General features: G+C 40.4%; 1 protein-coding gene across 1 annotated transcript in view; it reads right to left on the bottom strand.

Annotated features, from left to right (window-relative positions):
- The window catches only part of Mcm10 (minichromosome maintenance 10 homolog), a 178,678-nt gene that overhangs the window by 24,476 nt on the left and 141,161 nt on the right, over positions 1-13,041 (bottom strand). The window contains 3 exon segments of the mRNA XM_067106911.1: positions 5,450-5,595; positions 6,036-6,180; positions 6,420-6,587. Of these exon segments, the coding sequence (XP_066963012.1) occupies positions 5,450-5,595; positions 6,036-6,180; positions 6,420-6,587 (459 nt within the window).

Here is a 13,041-nt window from a genome sequence, read left to right as displayed (position 1 = left end):
AATCATCTAAGCTTACAGCACAAACAGGAAATTTTCGCCTCAGATGTGAGCAAGTGTTCACTCGATACTCTTAACATACTTAGTCAGTTACCCACTAAGGACAAGAGTTTGTCTGCTTGGGTGCACTCAGTCCACAATTCAATAACCCTCTTGTACTTATTGGATTTCTGCAGTAAATACACAAAATATTTTTTTATCAGATTAGGTGAGTCCCCTAAGTAATGAAATCTGCAAGTTGAGGTGCCACTGTATATTAATTACAATCCATTAAGGCATATTAACTTTACCATCCAGTGAATATCAAGTTCATACTCTGAACATTAGCACCTTACACAAACAAGGCAATGCATACATAGAGAGAGAGAAAGAGAGAGAGAGAGAGAGAGAAAGAGGAAGCACAGTACATGAATAATGTTTCCTAACATGCTTGTGTACTTACAGGCACAAACAAACATACCATACCCACAGACTGAAAAGTAATTATGTAAAGCACAAAATCTTACCTTGAAGATGAAAAAATATATAAATAAAATTGTATTAACCCTTAATGGACAGGAATCCTCATATGACTATCTATAACAGGTTTTGGGTGATGGACGGGAATTCTCATATGAGTATTAATATTACACGCCATTCGGTTTGGATGAACTTAGCAGGAAAAATGTTCATAGCACTTCAATGAGCCATAAATGACTTATGGCAACTATTTAGCCCAGCTCGGGAGAGACATCGACCTGTATGCCTTGAGATTTCAGAGGGAAATGTACTGCCTCTCTGCTGCTCCAGGGCATCTTTTTATTTATTTGCTCATAAATATACCCAGGGATTGTTGTTGGTTTTAGTTCTTATCTGATATGATAGTGTCAGCTATAATTGTAATTTTGCAAAGAAAAGTGCAAATAAATATTAGAAAAAACATTTATACGTCACAAAAGTTACTGCATCTCCTCATCTCAGTAAATCTCGTAAATGTTTTAAAATAAATATACAGTACAGTACTCAGAATTTGTTTTCTGATTTTAGTTCTTGTCTGTTATGATATTGTGTGAGCTGTAATTATAATTTTACAAAATAAAATAAAAAAAATTATTAGAAAACAACAGCATAACTTGGTAAAATTAACATATTTTTACGACTGTCTTGTAAAAGAGGCCCCACACAGGGTTGTAGATAGTCACTTTCAACTTCCCATGGAAGGTACGGAAAATTTTTATAATTTTTTTTCTTACACCATGTGCATTTTGCATATCTTCCTCTTTCCATCAGTGTGTTTTTTTTTAAAATTGGCCAACCTTAAAGTTTGCCCAGTCTGGGGGTGTGTTTGATAAATATTTAGCCTGTCCCTTAAGGGTTAAATACAGTACCTGTCAATGAAAGTACCAAACCACATTAGATATGTACTCTAAATGTTGTGTAAGAAGCATAATGTGGCTACACGGATGTTGTGGTGACTGTGGATAAGGCCCCAGTGGGGTTCTGTTGACTCTGGACATTTTAACTAGCATCAGAATAGATGAATTTCACTAATTCTTACTTGAGGAAAAGTAATGTTCCAAACCCAATAATGTGGAGGTGGCAGGCTGAGGCAATTTTACTTATTTTATCCACAACCTTACAATTTCAAAGTGCATGCTCAGAGAATTAATACTGACTTCCTATTTTGTAGTACAAATATGAGTGCAATTGCACTTCTTTTAACAATGGATCTTAAGAGTTTCAGAGCACATGCTCACAAAATGACATAAAATCACTTTAATAAAATTCATGTCAGGAACTTTTTTATGTTGGATTAATAATGATTTGCTGTACAGTCTGACCTCTTTAATCTAGCATCCTTGGGACCAGGCCATTGCTGAACCACAGAAAGTGCTGGATGACAGAAATTACCCCTTGTAAGGTTTAGTGCTTTTTTTGTGTATGGAACGATTGTTCCCTTGCTGTGGGTGCACTCCTTTCCTGGTGGTGATTATATTTTTGTGTTTTAGAGTTTACATCTGTTGCTTTCACCGGCAGAACGTTAGTCAAGTTTGCGCAGCCATCGAGTCAGGGTCTAGACAGCATAGCAGCATCGACTTGTTTAACAGCAGGTAGTTGTTACCTGTTGTCTTCAACTGTTTTCTATGATGAGAACTTCAGCCAAGTTATCGAGGATGAGTTGGTGGCTCAACCTTGGTCGCCAGTGGAGAGGGGGCATTCCTCTGAGACAGGAGTGTGGCTGTTGCATCGGCTCCGTCGTGATCATCTGTGTTTTATGGAGATATTCCTGTTTGCCGCCACACAGTGGTTCTGATGATTTCACGGCTGTAGTTTGATGGTCATCCTTGGTGACCTTTGATGCTGGTCATGACATCTCCAGGTGGATGTTCTGTTTTTGTACTGTATGTGGATTGTGACTGTTATTATACTGGTATTATTCATGATTCTTTAGATTATGATTATTATTGAAATGATATTTGCTGCTTTATTGATTTTTTAGATATTTGTATATTTCTATAGTTAACTAGTTATACCATGGATTGTCTGATATTATTTATGCTGTCTTTATTGTTTATTGTTTGATGTAGCTTAAATGTTGTTCACTATTATGATATTTTGTTACATTTGGTGTGATGGTAATGTTTATTTAAAGTAATTTTAATTTTGCTACATCTATGGTATTTTTTTTTTGACTGACTCGTGGGTTATGTATGATGTTTGATACGATTTATTTACTTTTTACCAAACTTGACTCATTTGTAAATGTGTACATTACTTAATGTTAATAAACTAGTATTAAGGTTATTTTGCTGGTTTTGTTGTTCCCCTTTCCCCATTATTGTCTCGGCTTCTGCCAGTCTTTCCAGTCCATTTCTCTGTAATTGATGATGGAACCTGATGAACAGAGGTTTGGTTCATGACACCCTAAAAAAAACCCTATGCATACACACTGTTGCCAGCTCATTTGTGTTATCAAAAGTGGACAAGCTTGCAAATAATCAGTCATATGTTAGGTTTAGTTCCTTAAGAAAAATTCTGGTCTGCTTCACAAGCATCTGCCCAAAAATGCTTACATCGTCACTACATCGGAGCTTAAACCACTTCATAAGCGCACTGTCAAATTCTGAACTCCTGGCACCTTTCAATGCTTTCCCACACTTCAAACTTTTCTGGGTTTTGTTTTCAGCAAAAACATTAAAAATCTGCTACTTTTTTTTTTTTTTTTTTGCAGTCATATACAGTACATGATCCGATGCCATAAGCATCACCATCTGCGCCTCCTGCTCTCCTGAATGGCATCCTGAAGGGTAAATATGCAACTACAGGTTTACAATCCTTTATCTGGAATTCTAAAAACTGAAAAGCTCTAAAAACTGAAATTTCTTTTGTGGAGGGTACAGCATCATCCTAAGGCATAAGATCGATGAAATGTAATGCCATTTATAGTAATTGGCTCCAGTCAGGTTGTTACACCAGCAGATATCCATAACCATTTGCAAAAGCCACAATACATTTTTAATATTAATAAAACTGTTGTTTTGTGTACTGTATGCAATTATATATCAAGTATTATTGTCATATTATCATATTATAATTTTATGTACATAATGATCTTGTGCCATTTGCATTCTAGTAATGTTTACATTCTTAAAATCATCAGCTGTTGCATTTTCCTGATACTGTATTATCACTGCCATTAGTTACTAAATGAAACATATTTTGGAGATATGTTTTTTTCGTAGATTGTCAAAGCTAGGTTTAAAAAATGCAATTTACTTTATTTATAAACACAGTAAGATTAAATGAAGTAAAGGTCTGATTTTGCCAGTTTTGAGCCTTGCTTTTGCCTCTTCCAGAATGTTTTGTAGCCTGCATATTATTCAATTCTTCAGCCACAGCTACAACCTTACATTTTTGTGGTATACTTTCTTAACACTTTCCTATCCATTGTGTGAAAAATAATGAAATTTTATTTATTATTTATAAGTTACCACTGAAAATTAGCAAAATTTTAACAGTCAACAACTGTAACACAATTCTTAATAGACATGTTAGTTACGGTAACTGACATTGACAAATAGCTGTTTCTTGATTCTGTTGTTTATGTCAGTACTTGCTATTGTTTATGCCAGTGTCCAGTGTCTTGCACGCAACAGTAAGTGGTAGTAAATCATAAGAAATGGTGATGAATTCTTAAACAAGCTACAAGTTTGGTAAGTCTGGGTGACTGTATGAACATTTGCATTTAACCTAATGAACTTTTGCTTCTCAACCTCTTTATTTATTAAAAGCTCCTTAGATTTACTATGCATTATCAATGGTATCTACCAAAACTGGGACAGGAACAGAGAGAAAAAGAAAGTAGCGCATTACGCACAGCCTCATGTAATATACCGAAAAAGCATCTCACACTATCCATGATATATCTGATGAAATCATGTATTGGGACAAAATTTTAAGGGCAGCATGATCCACGAGTACATAGACAAATCATGGTTCTTTTTGTTTATGTATATTTTTGAGTTTCACAGAATGCTTTTGTTCAAAATAAATTGTGCTTGTGTATTTACGGAGGAACCTTCAGTTCCGAAATCCAAAAAATCCAAAAAACCAAAACGTGGCGCTGATTAAAGTACAATGAAGTGCCGGATTAAAGAGGTTGAACTGTAGTGTGACTACCTACCCTGAAATACAGGTACAGTACATATACGCATGCAATTAAACTATTCTTAACCATAAAGAGTGACACTTACTTTTAAACACTAACTTTTTAAGTGTAAATTTAACAATGTACAGCAGTTTCATTACATTACTTAACTATATTGCACATTGTCATTAAAACTTTTAGCACACAATGAAAAATAACCACACTTTACTTGCGAAGCCAAACCACAAGAGTACAAAATATTTTATTTTTGCCTGACTCCATGACACACCCAGTAAGTAAAAAAAATCATGTGAGTTCAGGTACCAGTATATTAGAAGAGACATATAAAGACATATAAAGCACCATCACATATAATCCAGTCCCTCTCAATGCCTCTGTTATTGTTTTTTCTCCAATTACTAGGACATGTGAAAAACTAAAACAGAAAAGTATTCAATAACCAGATATCCAAAGTTTTCAACAACAGTCAGTCTAGCAATAAGTGGCAGCCAAACAAAAAGTGGTTTGACAGCAGGTGTGTGAGGGGTATTTTGTCTCTCATTGCTCATAACCAAAAGTTAACTAGTACCTTGTTACCAAGCTTCAACAACATACTCCAGCTGGTTATTATTTCTGTGGAACAAATTACTAGCTACAGTTATTGAATGTTCTTTACTGTAGTACGTAAGTAACTAACCTTAGTTACCTCTTACAACATCAACAATTACCACAAGTGACTTTATGAATACCTAACACATGAAACAAAAGACATAAGTTTCATCAAAGATATAAGATAAAAGAAATACTATTCAGAGGGATACTCACATCAACTAAATTGTTGTGGTTGGATCTCTGCTCCACCATGGCCTTAAATTTTTCCGAGTTAACGTCAATAGAACTAAGTTTTGACTGTGATGGTTCCCTTTCCATTGTGGATGATAATCTAGATTTCTTTCTTTCTTGATTTTCATCTACAAAGAAACATATGACATGCTGATATAGATTATATGCACTAATACATATAACTCAGTTTCTCATAAAATCTTGTGAAACAAAGAGTCTTCTACTAAACAAACACCGAAAAATTTTAAACTTTCACCAAAACCTATTTTATCATCAAGGACTATTTTGGATAAAGTGTTAATACTGCAGGAAAGCACATGGGTAACAGAACTGATGGATGATTCCCTTAAGTGCAGGTAAAATTATCAAATAAAAGGATGTGAAAAATATTTTAACAACACTTTAATGATTTAAAACTAGTTAAAAGTCACATAACAGCTTAACAACCCCTTTATGTGTCCGATGACATGCACTTGATGAACTCAATTTATAAAATATAAATACCATGTGTTGAACAGTACAAAAAAACCAGTATCAAAATGTTATCACAAACAAAAGTCAAACTTACCATCTGAAGAATTTGAAGCTGTACTTATTCTCTTTCTGACTTTCTCCTGAAATTCTGGATCGGACGCTTTGGCTGTGTTCCTTACTGCATTGGGCTTTGATGCCTGGATTCCACCTTTGGCTTGGATCAGTGCCATGGCTTTAAACTAGTAAATTTCATAAAATATGAAGTTAACAAATTCTACTTCATTACAGTATATCCAAAATATATTGATATATTAAGCATCTCAAGAAAGAATTCTCCATCACTAGATTTTTTGTCTAGAGTATTTCTATACCTATAGAGACAGCACCCAAAACTACAATACTCTGACAAATTAGTATCTTAAGCATTCAAAACTTGCCCATTAAAAGAAATGACAGCACTTTAATAACTTTTACCAACCTTAGCCATACTTGGAGGGGGTGAAATTTCCAAATCTATGTCATTTCCAGAATCAAGCCCTCTGCCTAATTTGGGGCCAGCAGATGGTGAAACGGACAACCTAGATTTTAATGATGGATCTTTCTTCTGCAATGACGGTGACGCTGAAAGTCTAGATTTTCCCAAAATCTGTAAGGAAACAAAACACAATACCAATAACTGGTAACCACAAAATCTTACTTGATAAAAAAAAAGGCAATGATGATGATGACAGTAAAGTTATGCAGTACTTCTAAACAATTTAAACTGCACTAATTGTGGCCTGAACTTCCTACTCTTCTATTTCCTTCTCAATAGAAAGTTTTTTCTGCTATAATCCAGCTGGACAGTACCTGAACTACATATTACCTCAAGATAAAACATTGCCAAAATTCATAGCATCATAAAACCAACCTGACTCTTCAGTAAATAACAATTTGAAGAAACTCATCCATTTCACTTCTCTTTTCTTACACCATGAGAAATAGTAGCTTCAACACTCATAGCTGCCACAAACAAGTCACTAATATCTGAGGAGAAGTCAGTGACTCTGGGGAGTGGTGTTGCCTCATAAGTGTCACTAGCCTTACAAAAGGCTTTACTAGGAGAACAGTAAGAAGAAGTAGCAGCTTGAAACTCTATCAAGGATGGAGAATTCTCTACTGCATTGCCCAAAGACAAGTCAACATTCTCTCCAAGGACACAGGTTACACCTAAATGTCTGGTGGTAGAAGTGATTGCATAGTCATCAACTGACATGTAAACAGGAGTCCTTGATTTTGGTGAAGATAAGGTTCCTCAAAAAAAGCTGAGAAACTTTAGTCTCAGAAACTGGTGCTGTGGCTCTTGGCAAAGCAGAAATGCTATGCACCTCTGCCAAAGTCACAACCTTCGTAAACCCATCCGCAGAGGACAATCTCTTACAACGAGGAGAAGAGATATCATCATCTTCCTGGCTTGATGAAGGATCCAAGCCTTCAGGCAACTTCTCCAGGTGCCAGATGCTTTACTCTATCTGCTTAGAGGTGAATTTAAATATGACATTTTTATGATAAAATAAAGTTTTATATATACTTACCAAGCAATTACATAACTACTAACTTTCTACACGGCAGTCTAATGAAATTCAAATTTTTGAGGTGGAGCTACCATCGCTAGTGTAGGCGACAGGGTCCCGCCCACTTTCAGGACTGACAGGTACAAATCAGCAGAGGATCAATTCATTTGGAGCCTACTGCCCATTGAGGGGAGGAGGGTGGGCTCCGATTATGTAATTGCTTTGTAAGTATATATATAAAAATTTTTTTAATCATAAAAATGTCATTTTTATATAAGTGACTTACCAAGCAATTACATAGCTGATTCCACATTGCGAGGAAGTGGGAATCATGGACAAGTTTTAACTCAAAACATTAGTAAAGATCATGGCTTTGAACTAGGAAGGTTGCTAGCATTGGAACAATGCTTCTGTACCTTACCTGGTAAGAGCTGCTTCAGTCGGGTACTGCTTCTGGTCGGTGCTCAGCCTAACCTGTAGAGGGCATGGCAGTATGGCCAAGAGTCGCCCCTACTTCAGTGGGTACTTTGCAGCCATGAGAGTTCATCGATGGCTGACAAAGACAATAATAGCGCCCTTTCCCTGGGCATAGACTAGAATAAAAACACACCACTTGTCACCTACAACCAAAATTAAAAATCACCACCTCAACCATTAAAAACTGGCGGGGACTCCAGGTACACTGTACCCCCAGGCTTGCCTAAAACTCAACGACCTTACAAAAAGGCAAGGAGACAGTAGAGGGACAGAGAGCCCCTATGCTTCCTTTCCCAACACCATGCCAGCCACAGATAAAGGACCCAAAGTAAAACAATTATCAAACACCATTTCCACGTCTTATGATACTGAGAAGCAAACATCTATCTACGTTTCCGAAATACTGCGACAGCCCAAAACTCGTAAGCTTTAACCTTAAGGGAAGGTAAAACTTCTCCTCGAACTTGAGAATGCGCCTCCGTAATCAAACTTCTAAGGAAGAAAGATAGGGCATTCTTCAACAGAGGTCACGAAGGGTTCTTCACTGAGCACCAGAGCCCCTCTGAGGGTCCTCTGGTCTTTTCTGTCCTCACAAGACAAAGAAGTCTCTCTTCTTCCTCTGGACCAAGTATGTCTGTTAAGCCTCTAATAACAAACGAATGAATGAGGCCATGGCTTGGAGATGTCTTCATTTTTGGCAAGGAAACCAAGCGAACATACTGCATTTCCATTTGAAAAGCCTACTCTCCTGTTGGAGTTCACAAACGCGTTTGGCAGTTGCCAACGTCATGAGAAAGAGAGTCTTCCTAGTAAGATTCCTGAAAGAGGTCGAGCTGAGGTGCTTGAAAGTTACCCCCGTAAGCCACTTCAGAACAACGTCCAAATTCCAAGAGACAAAACCAGGCTTTTCTAATTTGGAAGTTTCGAAGGATCTGATAAGGTCACGGTTGGATGACAGATCCAGGCCCCTATGCTTAAACACAAGAGGAAAAGCATTGACCTATACCCCCTTAATGGTAGATGGGGACAGCTTCCTATCAGTCCTCGGGAAAAGAAAAAAGTCAGCTAACTGGTTTACAGAGGTTTCAGAATACGAGATGTTATTGTCGGCACCATCCTCTGAAAACTGACCACTCGGATTGGTAGAACCTGCTAGAAGAAGATCTTCAGCACCTAGCAATAGCTTCTGCAGTTTGCTTCAAAAAACCTTTCACTCTGACAAGGCTCCTGACAATCTGAAGCCTGTCAGGGCCAGAGAGGACAATCCTTGATGGAACCTGAGGAAATGGGGCTGTTTGAGCAGCAACTGTTTTTGTGGCAGGAGTCTTGGGAAGTCCACTAACAGACGCAGCAGGTCCAAAAACCATTCCTTCCTAGGCCAGAACAGAGTGATCAGGGTCATTGAGACATTCTGGTGACAGAAGAACTTGTTGATCACCTCCCTGATCAATCCAAAAGGGGGAAAGGGGTAGACATCCAGGCCCGTCCAGTCCAACAGCATGGCATCCGTCGTCCCTGCGAGACGGTCCAGGACTGGGGAGCAAAAGAGAAGCAGACAGTGAGCTCTCGATGTTGCAAAGAGGTCCATGTTGCATACGAGGGATTCTAGAGTCCACTCCATCGGCAAAACTTGATTGCAGCGACTCAACTCATCTGCGAGGACGTTCATTCTCCCCTGTATGAAGTGAGTGATTATCTTCACCTGGTGTTGTTCCACCCAAAGAAGTAGGCCCTTCACTGTCTCGTAAAGAGTGAAGGAGTGAGTGCCCCCTTGTTTGCTGACATTAAGACAGCGCCGTGGTGTTGTCCATGTAAATCTCTATTACCTTGCTGGAACCTTGGGGAGAAAAGGCCTGGAGACCAGTTGAATGGCCTTTAGCTCCTTCACACAGATGTGGAGAGCTCTCTGATCTACAGACCACATTCCTGAAACTTTCCAACTCCCTAGGGGGGCTCCCCAACCCAGATCTGAAGCGTCAGAATAAAATTCTAGGTCAAGGTGCAATGGTAGAAGAAACTTTCCTTCCCGAAGTCTTTCTACGGACAACCACCACTGAAGGTCTGTCTTGATTTCTGAGGAGATCGAGAAAATAAAGGAGTTTGGTTGGGTTTTCCTGCCCCGGCATGCTTTGAGATAAAACTGAAGAGGCCTCACGTGAAGCCTGGCCAGCTTTACGAACGATTCTACTGAGTCCAAGGTCCCCAGCAGGCTCATCCACTGAAGTGCTGTGCAAGTCTTGAGGTTTAGGAACTCCCAGACAATCAGAGGGCAGGAATCGATCCACTTTGGGACGATCCACTTTGGGAAGAGAAAAACCTGAAAAGTCTGAGAGTCTAGAACCATTCCTAAATAGAGAATCCTCTGTGTCAGAACTAATTGTCACTTGTGAAGGCTGACCAAAATGCCAACTCCTGCATCAGGCGAAAAGTCTTTTTTAAGTCCTCTGTGCACTTCTCCTCCAAAGGAGAGCGAAGTAGCTAATCATCGAGATATTGACGAACGTTGACATTGAGAAGGTGAAGCCATTCGCCAAGAGGAGCGAGGATCTGAGTGAACACCCGCGGGGGCGGTGGACAGGCTGAAGCACAAGGTTTGAAACTGGAGAACTTTGCCCTGAAACACAAAGCACAGAAACTTCTTTGAGTCAGGGTGAATTGGAACATGAAAATAAGCATCCTGCATGTCCAAGGTGACCATCCAGTCGCCCTGATGGAAGGAGGACATGACAGAGTGGCTGGTTTCCTTATGAAATTTATTTTACAGCACAAAGCGATTCAGGGCGCTGACATCCAGAACTGGTCTCCAGCCCCCCAATGACTTGGGGACCATGAAGAGAGTTGTGAAATCCCTCTGATTTGAGATCCAAAACCTCTACTGCCCCTTGGCGAAGAAGGGACTCTACTTCCTGAGAAAGGGTGGCGCAAGCTTCTCGGAGTGAGCTGAGTAGGCAGTCAAGTTGATTGGTGATTTGGAAAGGACAGGTTTCTCCTGGACAGGGATGGAATATCCTTCCCTCAACACTTAGATTACCCAAGGTTCTGCCCCTCTGCAGCTCCATTCCTCCCAAAAGAGATGTAGCCTGGCTCCAACCGGGATGTGAAGGACTGTGTTTTCATTCTTAGCAGCTGGTTTAAATGAAGACTTCTTGATCGATTTAGACGGGGGTGTAGATTGGTCTGAGGTCTAGGTTGAGATCTGGCCTTGCCTCCTAGGAAGGGCTGCTGCAAAGGCAAGAAGGACTTGGTTGCTGTTGCGGGAGTTTTCTTAGGACGCTTGGCAGATTGAGCCAGAAGATCAGTTGTAGATTTCTTCTTATGATCAGACAGAATCTCCTAAACCATGTCTTGGGGGAAGAGATGGGACTTGTCTAAAGGAGAGAACAAGAGAGCTGACTTTTGTGTTGTGGTGACTCCTTTAGTGGTGAAGGAGTACCACAGCCCTTGCTTCTTTAAGATTCCCAAACGAAAACGAAGGCGAGCTTGTAAGAGCCATCCTTGACTGCCTTGTCTGTGCAAGACAATACTCTCAATCAGTCAGAAGAGAAATCTTCGGCTAAAACCGGACAATCCTCGATTTTTCTGGCTAAAGGCCCCCTGTCCAACCAAGGAAGCTAAAAATTTCTAACACCTTGAATAGGTTCTTGATAAGGTGGTCCAGTTCAGGCAACAAGAAGGAAATATTGGATGCAGAGAATGCAGGGTGACGTGTGGCATCAACCAACCAGGAGAAATCCCCCTGGGAGGAGGCACAGACTCCCAAGGAGTTAGCTTCCCCAGTGGCGTAAAACCAATATTTTCTCGAGAAGTTTTGAAGGGGGGAAGGCAAAGGTTGCTTTACCTTGGTCCTTCTTCATGGCCAGCCACTTGCCCACTTCTTGATAAACTTTCTTCGAGGAGAAGGAAAGAACTAGCTTGGGGAGGCAGACAAAATCAGCTGATTGTTTCCTCATAGAGATGTCGAGGCTGGAGTCAGGAGCAGCAGGCTCTAAGAAGTCTGGAAAATTTGCCAGAAAGACTCTCAGTAACGACGAATAGGCAGACAAAGGAGCTGTATCTTGTTCCGTTTCTTCCTCATCAGAAGAGACAGGGGATAAGGAGGTGTCCAGGCTCTTGGAAACAACTGTTTTCTTCTTTAAAATGCCCAAGAGTTCTTCAAGCTGACGCTTAATTGGGGCTAAGGCCGAATCTTCCTGAGCTGATGGAGAGGGAAGAAGCAGTGAGTGACCCACAGTTGGTGCCACGCGCCCAAAAGTTGGTGCCAATGCGCCACAGTTGGCACCGAATGCTCCATAGTTGGCACCGAGCACCTGGAAGTTGACACCGAGCAGTCGGGTGCAGACGATCAAAGAGGTAAAGTGGGTGCCAAGCAAGTCGAAGAAGATGGGCGCTCCAAGCCATGAGAACGCTTAGCAGGAGGAGACAAGCACTTACTTGAAGAATCATCTCGTTTTGAGACCAAAATAGGGCGCTTGTGACTCGGCATAGGCTCTGGACTATTCCAAGGAGATTGAACGTGAGCAGAAGAAGCGGTAGTTGGTGGAACGGTGAAAGTGCAAGAAAGCTGCGGACTAACACTAGCATCCTTATATCGCTTGACAGGTGGCGAGCTGACTGCTATATCGGAATGTCTTTTCAAAGGCCGGGAGATGGAAGATCTACAACGCTGATGCCTTGCATCTGGCAAAGAGTCTTCCGAATCTGACGAAAAGCAAGAAGCACTGAAAGAGACACCTTTCCAATGGCGTTCTGTTGTAGCTTGGGACGGTGCAACAGGCTCGGCGGAAGGGGCGACTGACTGTGGGCGAACACCACTGGCCTCCCTTGGACCTCCAGTATGTTTTCTCCCAGGTGTGGGGAAGCGGGATAGTGACCTTCGTCTAGGAACACCAGTGGTACGGGCAGCCACCTCCTCAACACTCATAACACTGTCACTAGGCACAACATTGACACTTGGTGCCAATTTCATCACAAAATCCCTGAAAGAGGAACCCAATTCCATTACAGTATTAGCTAAAAACTCAAATTTTTTATCGAATTTTGCTTTGAGACTGGCAACAGCGTTGGGATCGA

This window comes from Macrobrachium rosenbergii, chromosome 7 (assembly GCF_040412425.1).
Source record: "Macrobrachium rosenbergii isolate ZJJX-2024 chromosome 7, ASM4041242v1, whole genome shotgun sequence".
In the NCBI taxonomy this organism is placed as follows: domain Eukaryota; kingdom Metazoa; phylum Arthropoda; class Malacostraca; order Decapoda; family Palaemonidae; genus Macrobrachium; species Macrobrachium rosenbergii.
This window is presented reverse-complemented; position numbering and strand designations above follow the sequence as displayed.